At 36.3% G+C, this 15,055-nt stretch overlaps 2 protein-coding genes across 2 annotated transcripts; both read left to right on the top strand.

Annotated features, from left to right (window-relative positions):
- Positions 1-462: 462 nt before the first annotated feature.
- On the top strand, positions 463-5,737 carry LOC102711771. Its single transcript, XM_006647136.3, has 7 exons — positions 463-789; positions 969-1,096; positions 1,471-1,524; positions 2,258-2,371; positions 3,374-3,487; positions 3,741-3,854; positions 5,346-5,737. Exons 1-7 carry the CDS (start codon positions 489-491, stop codon positions 5,391-5,393), a joined length of 873 nt encoding a protein of 290 aa, XP_006647199.2. The 5' UTR covers positions 463-488; the 3' UTR covers positions 5,394-5,737.
- Positions 5,738-8,329: 2,592 nt separating this feature from the next.
- LOC102711499 (nicotianamine aminotransferase 1-like) lies at positions 8,330-14,852 on the top strand. The gene is made up of 7 exons (XM_006647135.3): positions 8,330-8,751; positions 11,545-11,884; positions 12,154-12,372; positions 12,458-12,517; positions 13,514-13,669; positions 13,923-14,016; positions 14,616-14,852. The coding sequence occupies exons 1-7, from the start codon at positions 8,405-8,407 to the stop codon at positions 14,747-14,749; spliced, it is 1,350 nt and encodes a 449-aa protein (XP_006647198.2). The 5' UTR covers positions 8,330-8,404; the 3' UTR covers positions 14,750-14,852.
- The last annotated feature ends 203 nt before the right edge of the window (positions 14,853-15,055 follow it).

Genomic DNA, 15,055 nt, shown 5'->3' with positions numbered 1-15,055 from the left:
AGAAATTAACGTAGGATCAAATAACCCAACACATGCTACATTGGCGTGTCTGAGCGAGAGAGATAGTAGGTGAGAAGAGGAAGAAGTCGTACAACACTTAAACATGGATCCCAATAGATTTTTATTTTATTTTATTTTTGTGCACATTGCCATATAGATGCAATTTGAGCACTAATTGGCTTGTGAATACACCACTTAGGACAAAACCTCTATGCAAACCACCGAGGGACATGATTTATACTGGTTTTGATTGTTGGAGAACGTTCTTTTTCCTGGTTTTGTAGCTGAACGGAACTAGACTTATAGAGGAACGTAAAGTGGACTTTTTTTTTCCAATTAGGTGTAATGGGCATGGATCGGTGTAAAAACGAAAGAGAGCCAGTCTCATGACCAGATTGAAGCCAACGGCCCACGGCCCACAAGAGACAACCCATTTGCTGCAGCCTGCGAGGAAGAGCACCTCTCCCCCGTCCACCACCACCGCCACCATGAGAGTCGACGCGGCGATCCTCGCCGTCGTCGTCGCGTTCCTCCTCCCCCTCCGCCTCCTCTCCCTACTCGTCCGCCTCAAATCCACCGGCACCGCCGGCGACCTCCGCCGCTCCTGCACGTCCCTCGCCATCGCCGCCGCTCTCCTCGCCGCCATCTTCGCCCTCCCCCGCGACCTCAACAGCGGCCAAGCCAGGGAGTGCGCCGCAGCTGTCCACGATGACGGCGACGCTGGGGGTGGTCTCCGTGGAGAGGTGTGGTCGGATATCGAGCAGCTGAAGCTCCAGCTCGCCAGGCTGGGTACGTGGGGGGATTAACGGCTTGATACCCACACAACCTCCGTTGATTCCATCTTTTTTTTCACCTATTTGTGGCCCGAGAAATTAATCTTTTTTTAATGTGTTAGATTACTGCTCTCCATGTGTGTCCTAAGAAATTAATCGTGTTTCTATGTGGTCATTCTTGTATTATGCGCGCAGAGTCTCTCTGGGACAACAATTCAAAGCCATTGGATAGGAAAAGTGATGCTTTGGAGGAGGATGTAGAGATTGTGAGAGCGATGGGACTGGATATTCAGTCCCTGATCGATGAGCAAGAAAATATCAAAGTACGTTTCTCTTTTTAATATTTTTAGTCATATCAATTTCCATAATTCTGTGATTTGTTACTTAGAGAGTTACAGTGTCAAAAATTACAGTCCACATATGCATGAAGGTTCTTGATTCTTCCGTTAGGACCAGTGATTTTTTTAGTAGGGGCCATTCAGTGACAAGGAACAGGGAAATGCTGGATTTCTTTGTATGTTTGCCTAGGAAGGAAGACTAGTACTAATACCATGCACTTCACTCAGCAACAAAACAGAATTTACACATGCATACACAAAGTTGCATATGTATTTTAGTGCATGTATATGAATTTTGGTTAGAATAAACAGCGCACTCACGAAAATTCATTGACATTTTGTCCCTTCCAATCTTACAGGAATCATTTTGTGGCTCACATTCTGACAAAAATATCAAAGCAATGGAAGAAGAGGTTCTCTCTCTCTCTCTCTCTCTTTCTCATGTGTGGCAACATGCCAACATGAAATTGTGCACATTTGTCTTGTCTGTCACTAGTCACCAATGTAAATAGTTATATTAACAGAAATATAAAATTTCTCAATTCTTGAGCTTTCAAATGTTCTCATCACACAAATATATGTTTCACATTACGATGATTACACCTTTTCTGATAATTAATCACTAAGTTTGTGCTACATGTGTGTTTCATATGAGTATGGAAATCATTCATTGAAAAGTAAACTACACATTTTGTAAGAACAAACACAGAAAAATGTCAAATAGTTGCATTCATTTTAACTCATGAGAAGTTAAGAAACATTCGCATAATATCATAAAATGTACTACCAGTAATGCAAGATGGTAGATTTTTTAAATATTGCCCTTGCCTACAGTAGGTCTTTGTAATGGTTTTAATAACTCAGTATTTTCAATCACTACACACTGCAAACCAATCAGAAAAGTACAGATGTGTAATTTCAATGCCTTCCCTTGTATTAACAAGCATTTGTTCCGTTGCACACTTACTGTTGTTTGTACTGGTCTTACGTTATTTATATTTCCCAGTCATGTGTTAGAAGGTAAGAGTCCATTTGGATTAGAAATTTCACAAGATTTTGGAAGAGCCATAATGAATTGCTTTGAGAATCCTTCATTATATTAGACTCTGAAGTTCTTGTGACCATCTCTTGGATATTTTTATATAGGTTCAAAATTTATCAGATGAATCAAGAAAGATGAACTCCAATATTCACAATATATGGTCAATGGTAAAGGATACAGATAAAAGAGTCGAAGCTCTACATTCAGATGTTAAAATGGTAAGTTTGTCTATGTTACCATAGGTTATGATTTATCATAGAGTTACTTACTATTTGCATCCTTTCTGATTGTGGATTTGATTTTTTTTTTCTCTGGCAGTAGAACTTCACATTTGAATACATTTAAAAAATTATCGTACAAGTCTTAATACAAAGACTTGAAATATGGTGCTATCTTATTTGGTCATTAAATTTTGATGTTCTAGAATATTGTCATCTTCAATGTTCTGATCCCTGCCCCCATGATCGTCTTTGGATAAGTTATAATCATTTTCGTAGTATCCCAATACAATAGAATGCGTCTGATCTTCCTGAAAAGCAACATCCTTGGGAGAAACAACTGTTGACAAAATAAAGAGGTAAAAGAAATCAATAAGAGAAAGTTACAAGCCTTGGAATTATCTTCACAACACTGGCCTTAAAAAATACTCCTTCCAGCTCCATAATATATGTCGTTTTGGACAAGACTTATCTCAAACATTTAGAACTTTGACTATAAATAACTTCTAAAATATTTGCTTTATAAACATAAAGACCATATGTATAGATTTAATATTGAAATGTACTTCAATAAAATAGAAAGTAGTTGTTGATATTTTTATACATATGGCAATAGAAAATAGTGGCTAAAGTTATTTTTTGGAGACTGTGTCCTTGTCCAAAACGGCAAGTAACTGGAGATAGTAGTGTTCAGAGTAATGGAAGCATTAGTCAATTTTAACAACTGTAGTTGATATGTTGAAAGTTTTGTCTGATTTTAGGTTTCTTCTGCATATATCTCCACAAAGATTGTTGTGGTACCAATATTTGTAGTTTTCATTTGTTAGTAGGCATCTCTCATAAATTGCTTAGTTTTGTATGGCACTAGTCTTGGCCTGTTTTTGTTACCCCATGCTGTGTAACAAAGTAAATGTGGTTATCTTTTCGTGCCTACGTTTTTGAGCTATTGTTTGTTTGTGTGTGTATTTTTAAATACCCGTCTCATGGACATTATGGTAACAGGTTCAGGTTCTCTTGGATGAACCAAGGCAGATGAACTCCGATGTTCGTGAACTATGGTTATTGGCAAAGGATACAGAGAGAAGGGTAGAGGCTCTACATTCAGATATGAAAAAGGTAATACTGCCTAGGTGTACCTGTGTACAGTTATCACATAGAGTTCTTGGCATTTATGTCTACCTGTGTACAGTTATCACATACCGTTCTTGGCATTTACCTGGTCATAACGTCATGCCTTAGGTGTTTTTGACTTTGACAAGTTGACAGTACTGTTCCTATTATTGTGCTCTTCCATCTTTTATACTTGTGTGTTAAGGGCTCTTCTGAATGTTGTTTTCAGTTGGTTATGTCATTGATATTATGATTGCAGGTTCAAATTCTAATCGATGAATCAAGAAAGATGGAGTCTAGTATGTACAAAATGTGGTCATTTGCAAAACAGACTGAAAAAAGGGTTGAAGATCTATATTCAGATGTGAAAAAGGTAAATTACACTGTGTCTGATTCCATGTTTAAGTTATCCTTTTCTTCTCAACTCTTTCGGAAAGATAAGTCATCCTAGAACTTTGGATCACTTTTTACTCGTTTTTCCTTCTGTCTTTGATGAATAAATGCTATCAACCTATCACCAATGAATAAGTAACACACTTCTCCCAGTGCATTTAAATGAAGCGAAACAAACTCATTTGATCACTTTCTTAATTCTTGTGCACAAATATAAAGCAAATTGTATTTGGAACCTGAGGAAATGTATATTATCATTTGTTCTAACATTCGTTTGAATATAGATCTAATGTTGAAACTCTGTATTTCTTGTGGATACTACCGCTGGATTGTCCAAAATACTTAGGTTCATAGGTGGTAGAAGTACATGTGCCTGACAGGAGGTTGCTGCTGGTAGGCATTGCCCGTACTACAATGTTCCAGATGAGATATAAATCTATAATTGCTGTAGAAACCATGATAGAGAGAACTGTGCAGAAAATTCTACAACAATCTATACTACTTAAGAAAATCCCTTATGAGAAGGATAAAAGTGAAACCATGACAGAGAAATTGTGTCCACCCTGTAGCATGCTTTCACCGTTGTTCTTTCCTATTTCCAGTTCACCATTCCACCAGAAATTCTGGTGTCCACTCCAGCTTGGTGGTTGGTAGTTTCAACGGTCCCTTCCCTTTCTAGGTTAAGCTTGGGATTTGGCTGACTTGAAATGCCACCGGTAGACACTTAAACACCCAATTATTCCAGTTAACTATTTAATCCTGTCTTACTGTAGCTTTTGGCACACAATTAGCTGATGCTTGTCCCTCTGCTATTATTCCTCTGAAAACATGAAATGTGATTAAGGCATGCCATGATCTCAACTTGCTATCTTGACTACTTAAGAGGTTCAGAGATGTGCAATTGCCAAGCCCTATTGTTCTGTGTTCTATGAAGTGTTCTGAAGTAGTTAAGGTTCAAAATTCTACATACTTCTATATTAGCATTATGACCCATCTGTACTTTTCAGTATATGGTTCAGCATATTCATGTTATGGAAGCTAAATACAATTATGTGGCTGGGACCATTACTTTCAGTACTTCAGATAATAGCGTACTGTTGCTTGGGTATGAGAGTTTTAAATAATTTGAGTTTGCTGCTTAATAAATGTGTTGTCATGTGAATTTTTTCTAGGGGGGTATCACTTTTCCTACAATGTTCTAGATGAGATAATTTTTTGATGCAACCACAGTAAAATAAATTCCATTTGACTTCAATAATACTGCAAAACAAAAACATTGCAAGTAAATAAAATGCTGCAGTCATCAAACTATGGAAGAACTTAACAATGTCTGTGGATTTGAGTAGTGCAGTGTTTAAGGTTATCCCCACCTTAAACACTCCTACAGATATTAAAAATTCTAAATATTAGATTTGTTTTGTTGTGGAATTTACCCTGCTTTAGTACCATTGCACTAATAATATCTATACAGGGTTTCAAGCAGAAGGGAATAAAAGTTCCATCCTGGATGGATTGGTGATCTTGATGGAGTAAATATAAAAGCTCGCACGGTGTTGTTTCAGCCCCATGTATATATTGCATCCCCTGCTATTGCAACACTAATTGTGCCTTGTGTATGTCTGTGTGTATATAAATATGCCCACAGTAGCTTCTTGACGCCAGCTTATTATGTAGTTGCGTGGCCTGATTTGCGTACAAATTGTTTGACGATTTTACACTGCCATGTTACTGTACATAACGTCGCCGTTTGGTAACGCGTGACCACAAAGACTTCAGTGGCTGTACATAAGTTTTGTGTTCATCCAATGTTTTGAAGAGTTCAAGGATAATGATAGCTGAAGTGTGGAATTTTCTGGGTCTTGATTTGCCTCACTCATGAGGCTTCTGTGGAGCAAAAACAACTGCAAAAAAATTTGCAAAAACACCACATCAAAACTTTAAACATACATTTAAAGTATTAAACGTAGTCTAATTACAAAACAAATTTCAGATTTCGCTTGGAAGACAAATTTTAGATTCCGCCTGAAAACCGTAAGACGAATCTTAAGTCTAATTAATTCGTCATTAGCACATATTGGTTATTGTAGCATTTATGGCTAATCATGTCTTAATTAGGTTTAAAAGATTCGTATAACTGTGTAATTAGTTTTAATGTTTATATATATTTAATGCTTTAGATTTACGAAAATTCGATATGATGTTTTTGGGAAAAGTTTTTAGAAACTAAACATGACCTAAACAAGTGTGAGTTTCTGTCAGTCCGTGACAAGTTGTGCTGTGAAAACCTGGTTCTTTTTCGGCCATAAATTTGCTGTATGATTTCGTTGCTTTTCTGCGTACGGCGTGGCAAATGAGCATTGTGAATTGCAACCATGAGCACATCGTGTCTCCATGTTTAAGCATGACCGTACGTGTTGTAGAGGTATTAAAAACAAGAGAGAGAGGTTGAAACGTAATGTCGCGGAGACAAGTAAACTGTAAAATACCCTCGTATATGAGAATGACAGGTCTAGGTCTAGGTGATAATGAATTTAAAGATAAGACTCCAAATTCATTATACGTTAGCTATAACAAGAAAAACTATAGTTTTGAGAGTACAAGGGTGTGTTTGAAGACGAGGAAGATTTAAAATATGATAATGCAAAATGAGACAGCTTGTTGTAGAATGATTAATTGAGTATTAGCTATTGCAATATGAAAAGTTACATTAATATATGTTTTTAAAAGCAATTTACATATATATTTTTAAAAAGAAAATGTTTATAGCCGTTCGGAAAACACGCTCACACAAAACGAGAAGACTTTTTACCTATTCCCCTCCAAGCAAATGCGGCGTAAATCTGTCAGAATCGCATACTTTTTGTCGTTCTCAATGTATAATGGATTTCAAGATGATATTTATACCGGTCACACTATACGTATGACCTAATTGTACTACCTGCGTACGACTGAAACACTGCAACCATTGATTAGGCAAAAGATGTCAAGTAAATGATACTGTAGCCGTTGATCAATTGGGTCATACCTAAGTCGGATGGATGAGTCGTACGCATAGCAATTCCCTATTTATACATGTGTATATACAATTCTTTTAAGAATTTTTTTATGATACCTTTTAAGTTGGTGTGCACACAGTGTGTACATGAAGCCCTGTATGCATAGGATACGGTTCCCACCGTATTTTGTACGGTCGTTACAATTTTTTTCCCAATAAAATATATATAGCAGTCAGTATTATTCGTCACTCAATGAGCAATCAATCAGCTCAAAGAAACTGAAGGAAATCGATGGAAGCATAGGCGCATATAAACAGCCTTGGTGCATGCATGAGTCATGCTTGCCGGCCGGATCGATCGGTCTCGTCTCTCCGGCTGCGTACGCCTCCGTGATTAGGCCAGTATCTATAAGCTATTAAGCTATTTATAAGATATATAAGTTTTTAATAAATTTTTAATAGAAGAGAGATAACTATTTTTTAATTAAGATACAGTTTATTATACATATTTTAATATCAAATGAGTATAAATCATTTGTATTATTAGTTATCTGTTAAAAGCTAGATCATTCAAGAAATATTTTAGAATACTTATTAGTATGTTATCTCTAACAAAGTTAGAGGTGGCCTTGTGCTACGGCCGGAGGATGAGCTAGCCCGACCGAAACGGATTCCTATAATTAGCGCCGATCTGGGACCAACACCAACACACACGAGCTTAATTAAAACGGCTGGATGGGTCGATCTAACATACAAATGTTGGAGCGTCCGCTGACCTACGAGAACATATTCATATACCAAAAATTTTATATGTACAAAATGTTATATAATTTTCTGTGTATGTGTTTCGTCATTGTACAAAGAAATTTACATATAAAAATTTATAAAAAAAATAAATTTATAACATATAAATTATTTAGTAAAGAAATATCTATATGAAAAATATCGTCTTATAAAGATATATTAAAAATTGTACATTAAAAAATATTATATATATACGCCGCGTTCGGTGGTAGCTTACCTTGCGTGGAAAAGTAGATTAGTACATGATTAATTAATTATAATCATAAAAATTTTAAAAATAGATTAATATGATTTTCTTAAATTGCATCGTTTAACATTTCAGACGTGAAAAATATGAGAATCTGGTTAAGAGAGGGGAACGAAGATGGCCATAGTCTATATACAGAAAAGTTTACGCATACAAACTTTTGCATATATTATATAAATAAAGTGTTTATTACGTGAGCTAACGGATGAACGTCACGGGCCACGCCAAAACCAAAAGCCGGCCCCTTTACCTTTAACGCCTAACGGCCACGGCGCGCATGCATGCTTCGTGCTGCCAACGCCATGCACGCCGCGCGCGCCCCATCGATCGAGTCCAAGTCCAACCCGTCGTACAGGTAATTAATTAATTAACTCCTATAAATAGCACTGATCGATCGATCGATGATGCCACTCTCGATCGGAACCACCCAACTTAATTAATTAACGCACAGATCAGCGCGAGCTAGCTACCTAATTGACCAAGCATGGCGCCGACGGCGGCGAGCAACGGCAACGGCCACGGCCACCACCGCGCCGGCGAGGGCGAGGACGGTGCAGCCGCCGGCAGGGAGTGGAGGTTCGCGGCGAGGGGCGGCGGCGCGACGGCGGCGGCGGCGGGGGACAAGATGAGCATCCGGGCGGTGCGGTACAAGATCAGCGCCAGCGTGGACGACCTCGGCCCCCGCCCCGTGCTGCCGCTCGCCCACGGCGACCCCTCCGTCTTCCCGGAGTTCCGCACCGCCGCCGACGCCGAGGACGCCGTCGCCGACGCGCTCCGCTCCGGCGACTTCAACTGCTACCCCGCCGGCGTCGGCCTCCCCGCCGCGCGACGGTACGTTACGCGTGCGTGCTCGCGGAATTTTAGTTTTGGTGTTGATCCGTTTGATTTTATTTTTTCATTTAATTGTTTTTTTGTTTTTTTTTCTTGCGGTTGCCTGTCTGAATTTATTTCTTTCCCGAATTATATGTTCGCTACGTGCATGATTCATGTTTTTCCTTTTATGGGTGCTACATATAGACTAATATAATTCTCATAACGTTTTACTTTATTCCTAATTTTGTGCCATGCATACAATTTAATTATGCGTTTGACATATGCTGTGCTCGTGTGTGTGTGTTTTGTGGCGGTAAATTGTACAGACATAAAAAAACCTTTCAAAAATGAAAAATTAAATCATATATAGGTCATGGAACAAATACTTTATTTAGTACTACCTTTGTTTCTATGTGAGATGTTTGATTTTTTTGGTTGCAACGTTTGACCATTCCTCTTATTTAAAAATTTAGTATAAATATAAAGAATGATAAGTTGTACTTAAAGTTTTTTTATAATAAAATAAGTCACAAGCAAAATAAATGAAATTTTTATAATTTTTTGAATAAAACAAATGGTCAAACATTATAAGAAAAAATCAAACATCTTAAGTTATAAAACAGATGGAGTATAGGAAAAACCCATAAGTTTAGCAAACCGACCCTATGTCTGCTAGCCTGATTTGCCAACTAGCCATATATATTTGCTTTTTTTTCGATTACAAAGATATCACTTACACACATCATCAAGTGAGGCCATTAATAGATGGCTCTTACGCTTGCTAGGTAGTACCTCAATACTTAAATATAAGGTATTTTAGGTTGTTTTTGAAGAAATTAAGAATAGAGTAAAAGGACTATAGCGCCCCTTATTAATATAGAGTGTAGAGGGTGGTTGATGGTTAACAGGATAGAAATTTAAATAGTAGATGAGATGGATATAGCTAGTAGTAGTGTTAGAATACCTTGCATTTATGGATAAAATTCAAGTCTTAATCCCTTATAGTAAGTACAATAAGAGACTATAAAATAACTACAAGATCACGTGTAAGAGAATATCCCTAAACTAATATTTGTCGCTGAAGTGTTCGATCATATTAATGAATAACATACATATGGCCCCATACTCACCTATCATATTCCTTACATGTTTCTGGTTTTCTTAATTAGAGTGTTTGGAGTGTCACATAGATCCAAAGCATAGAACGTTGAAATAAGCTAGAACGCTGCAATAATTAACGTCCATATAATACTACTCACTAACATATATATCTAATAATATGTGAAGCTCATACGAGTAAAAGCAGTGCATGCTGTGAAGGATCTGAATCCTATAATTTTGAAAGGACTCACCGTAAGCACGTCGAGAGAGAAAAAAACAAGTATATCCCCCCTAAAAAAACAATGTTATCAGCAACCATATATACACAAGGAGGGTGACTAGAACACTTCACGTGCTCACGCCCACAGCCTATCTTTAATCCTCATGTATGTAATCCGGGAATATTTTATCTTAATTGTTCGGTTTCAAAGATGAAATATGGACGTACTCTCTCGTCCCAAACAAATCAAATTTTCAGATTTAGATACAAAACAATATTTAACTCTTCGTCTTATTTAAAAAGTTTTTATGATTAATAATTTTATTTTTATTAGATGATAAAACATAAATAATACTTTATGCGCGACTAATTTTTTAAAAAAATTAGGTTTTTTTAATAAGACAGATGATCAAATGCTCGACAAAAAACCGAAAAGTTTGGTCGTTTATGACGGAGTAAGTAGACGTACTTAATTCAAACCGTAATACTCCCTCTATATTTTTTTTATATGACGCCGTTGACTTTTATATCTACATTTGACCATTCGTCTTATTAAAAAAATATATAATTATTAATTATTTTGTTATAATATGATTTATTATTATAGGAACTTTAAGTATGCATTATAATTTTGCATATTTGGATATAAATTTTGAATAAGACGAATGGTCAAACGTAATCCTAAAAGTCAACGGTGTCATGCATAAAAATATGAAGAGAGTAGTAATATTGTAGTAGTCCGCTTAAAAATATGGAGAGAGTAGTAATATTGTAGTAGTCCACTAGTATTCACCGATCTCGAGGAGGGGGTGGAGTGTCTCCCCTGCATGAGGATGCTGTGTCTGTCGGCGCGAATCAGCGATCGACGGCCCGAGCGGCGCACGCGCCCGCGGCGGGGCGGCACGCGGCCCGCGTCGTCCGACCGCGTGGCCGCACGGTCCGTACCAAGGCCGAGCGGCGTGGCTGGCGTGCCGACTTGGACTCTCAAGCGGGACATTAATTTCTGGCACATTGGAAAAAAGTAGTGGGAGGCTCTCTTTTGACTATGCATCCTTTTTTTTCTTGGTTACTTTATATCCCAAAATACCAAAATAAGCTAAAAAACACTTTTATCTTTATTTTGAGACTTGTAAGTATAAAAAAACAAGAGTAAATAGGAGCATACAGAACGATTACATACGTTGGTCTATATTTTTCTCCCTAGAATGGTAAGTAAATATGTTGGAGCTCAATTTACTTGAACATTGGGTTTCGTATAGTTTCTTGTAAATGCTGTCAATATTAATCAGGATTTCAAGGATGCATTTCTTCCAAAAAAATAAAATAAACGACTTTACATAAATTGTTTAATTAGATGTGTGATTATTAATTGTTGGTTTTTATTGCGGTTCTTCCTTAGGATTTACATGGTGTTGACTGATATATTATTGAAGTATATTACAACATACACAACAAGGTATATTAATTAACCTTGTGGTTTTCGATAATAGAGCCGTGGCAGACCACTTGTCGCATGACCTTCCATACAAGCTATCTCCTGATGACATCTTCCTAACCGCCGGAGGCACTCAAGCAATCGAGGTCGTGATCTCAATCCTGGCCCAACCGGGCACCAACATACTGCTCCCCAGACCAGGGTACCCAAACTACGAAGCCCGTGCAGCATTCAACAACCTGGAGGTTCGCCACTTTGATCTCATCCCTGAGAAAGGTTGGGAGATCGACCTCGACTCCGTGGAGGCTATCGCAGACAAGAACACGGCCGCGATGGTCATCATAAACCCCAATAACCCGTGTGGGAGCGTCTACACTTACGAGCATTTATCCAAGGTTTGACTAGTTTGTTTAAATTCATATAAAAGGTTTTTAAAATATACATTCTTATTATGAGCAACTATTTGTAAGGCCAGTCGCAATGCGTAGTTTCATGGACTGTAAACTAGGTAACCGAGCCTCTCTCATCTCATGAAACTCACTCATATGATGATCCTGCCAAGTCAACAATTTTGCTGATGTGACACTCTATTTAATGTGCATGACACCTCCCTAAAATATGCATTGAGACTGGTCTAATGCGCATGCACGTTGTTATTGCTCAGGTGGCGGAGTTAGCGAGGAAGCTTAGGATATTAGTAATTGCAGATGAGGTGTATGGTAAATTGGTTTTTGGGAGTACTCCGTTTGTGCCAATGGGTTGTTTTGGGCACATTGCACCGATATTAACTATAGGATCGCTATCAAAGAGATGGATAGTGCCAGGATGGCGACTTGGTTGGGTAGCAATATGTGACCCCAAGATGATTCTGCAAGAAAGCAAGGTAAAATATATATTCACTGTACTATATATTTTGATACGTTCTTATGTGAATCGATATTTTTCTAAGTGTACATTACTCTATGCAGATTGCAACATTAATTACTAATTTCCTCAATGTCTCGACTGATCCGGCAACTTTCATTCAGGTTTGTGTTTTTATCTTAACAAGCCGATCCTTTTGGGTTTTAATTTGGTTATTTACGCGCTTTCGAGATTGAATGGCTATAACTACCAAGTACTTAACAAATACCAAGTATATGGTACTGATGAAAATCAGAATTACAAACGAAACATAGGTGCGTCAAAGCAACTAAAAAAGGTTTAATTTAATTAGTTACTCCTATACATTTCGTTCAACTTCGGTGAAACATGTATTAATAAAACTATGCTAAATATACTAATACATGAGAAGACACATTTTGTACTTTGTGTTCACTACGAGTTCACGTGGTTTTTTTTAAGTAATATATATGTTAAGTTTAATATTCTCTTCGACCAAGCATTATCACATTTGTACTAGGATCATTTGTCTGTATCTTCCTTTACGAGTATAGTTCCTCCGGTTTTTATTTGACATAGTAAATCTATATTTTAATCATTCAATTTTTTTAATTTTTTTGCATATATAGTATTAAAGGGTTAATTAGATCCATATCATTATATTTTTTTTCCTTTTTTGAAATATGTCACTAATATTCAACTAATTGGAATAATGCCATTACAATTTCAGAACTATTTGAAATATGCCACTGCGTACTCCTTCAGTGCATTTGAAAAAAATTTTAGACCAAATTACCCTTTGCACTTACAATATGGAGGGTGATATGGTCCAAAAATTTTAAAAAGTGCACTGAGGTACTCAGTGACATATTTCAAATAGTCCTGAAATTGTAATGATATTCTTATAATTAGTCAAATATTAGTGATATTTTTTAAAACATACAAATTTATAATGACATGGATCTAATTAACCTAAAATTAAAAGCCATGTTTAAAGTTTTAATAAAAATAAACAATAACAAATTAATTAATAATTATGTAAATTATTTGAATAAGACGAATGATGTTCCAAAGTTTATGGGGTATGTTTTTTTTATCTCAAGGAACTGAACTATTCTTGTTTTACTGTTGAATTTGATTAGGGAGCTCTTCCTCGTATTCTCAAGAATACCAAGGAAGAATTCTTTAAGAGGATAATTAATTTGCTTACGGAAACATCAGAGATTTGCTATAGAGAATTAAAGGATATCAAATGCATCACCTGTCCTCACAAGCCCGAAGGCTCCATGTTTGTGATGGTAAGATTTCTTCTTAAAGCAGTTTATCATTAGAATTAATTAGAAATATCATCAATTTATCATATTTAACAAATTATGACCTTTTAAATTTAATTGGCACCTAAAAACACCTGCTTTGGAGTTATGAGAAGTTTATAGTGTATCATATAGTCATGCAAATATCATGTTAACATCATTTTTCTTTTGTTGCTACAACCTATTTGTCACTTAAAGCTTGGTTTCTAGTAATCTTACACTGAAATCCTATAAACAGGTGAAATTGAACTTACATCTTTTGGAGGGTATCCATGATGATGTTGATTTTTGTTGTCAACTTGCAAAAGAAGAGTCAGTGATTCTTTGCCCAGGTAGGAGTATATGCACTATGTTAACTATGTATGCATTCCTGTTAAGAAAAAAAAAACATACGAATGCAGGATACTATTTGTTTTAAGAAAGCTAGAAATATTATATTATTTAACCTGCTTTATGTTATTCTTGTTATTCTCTAATGCTTTACTTAACATGTACGTGATGTTGTTTACTGTTTCTCACAAATCTTGTGATTGTTTTTTGGCTATACATTTATTCTTAGTGGCTAAAATTTTGCTAAGGAAACTTGTACATTATCCTATGATTTTGTACAAATCTTGTGATACTATAGTTTTGATGTCAAATCATTATACTAAATAATAATTTAGTTAGAATATTCCAATATATAGACATGTTTATGATTGTTTATTGGTTGTATGTAAACTTTCTACGAAATTAAAGGCTCAATAATAGCAAATTTTCCTTTTAGATATATTTGACTTAACAGTTAACTCTCTAGTAAATTAAGCTAGAATTATAATACTTTCTCATATGACGTAAATCATTTAGTGTTGTTAACGTTTTTATTTTACGATTTATGTATCTACATCATCTACTTTACTTATCCTTATTTCAATATATTGCTTAAATGCAGGGAGTGTACTGGGAATGGAAAATTGGGTCCGGATTACTTTTGCTATCGGTACATGTTCTCTCCTGGACGGTCTTGATAGGATCAAATCGTTCTGCCTAATGCACAAGAAGAAAATCCCTTTAAATGTCATCTAGATTGTACTAGGATTGGTTAATAATAATTCTGTTGGTTGTGGTTTGTACCTTTCTCCAATGTGGAACTATTAATCTGCTATGAATAAAGCTTTCTATTCATATACATGTCAATGAACTCATCATCTATAAAAATGCATACTTGGGCCCGTTTGAATTAGATTACTGAGCAAATTATTGCTGTGGATTATTGATTTGATTATATGGATCGATTAAATATCTTAAGAAATAAACTTAAGACATACTAGGGCCGTGTTCTTTACCTCAGTTTCTCAACCATATTTTTTTGTTTTCCGCAAGCACGCTTTC

Source organism: Oryza brachyantha, chromosome 2 (genome assembly GCF_000231095.2).
Source record: "Oryza brachyantha chromosome 2, ObraRS2, whole genome shotgun sequence".
In the NCBI taxonomy this organism is placed as follows: Eukaryota; Viridiplantae; Streptophyta; class Magnoliopsida; order Poales; family Poaceae; genus Oryza; species Oryza brachyantha.
The sequence above is the reverse complement of the archived record's forward strand: the minus strand, read 5'-3'. Positions and strand labels throughout refer to the sequence as shown.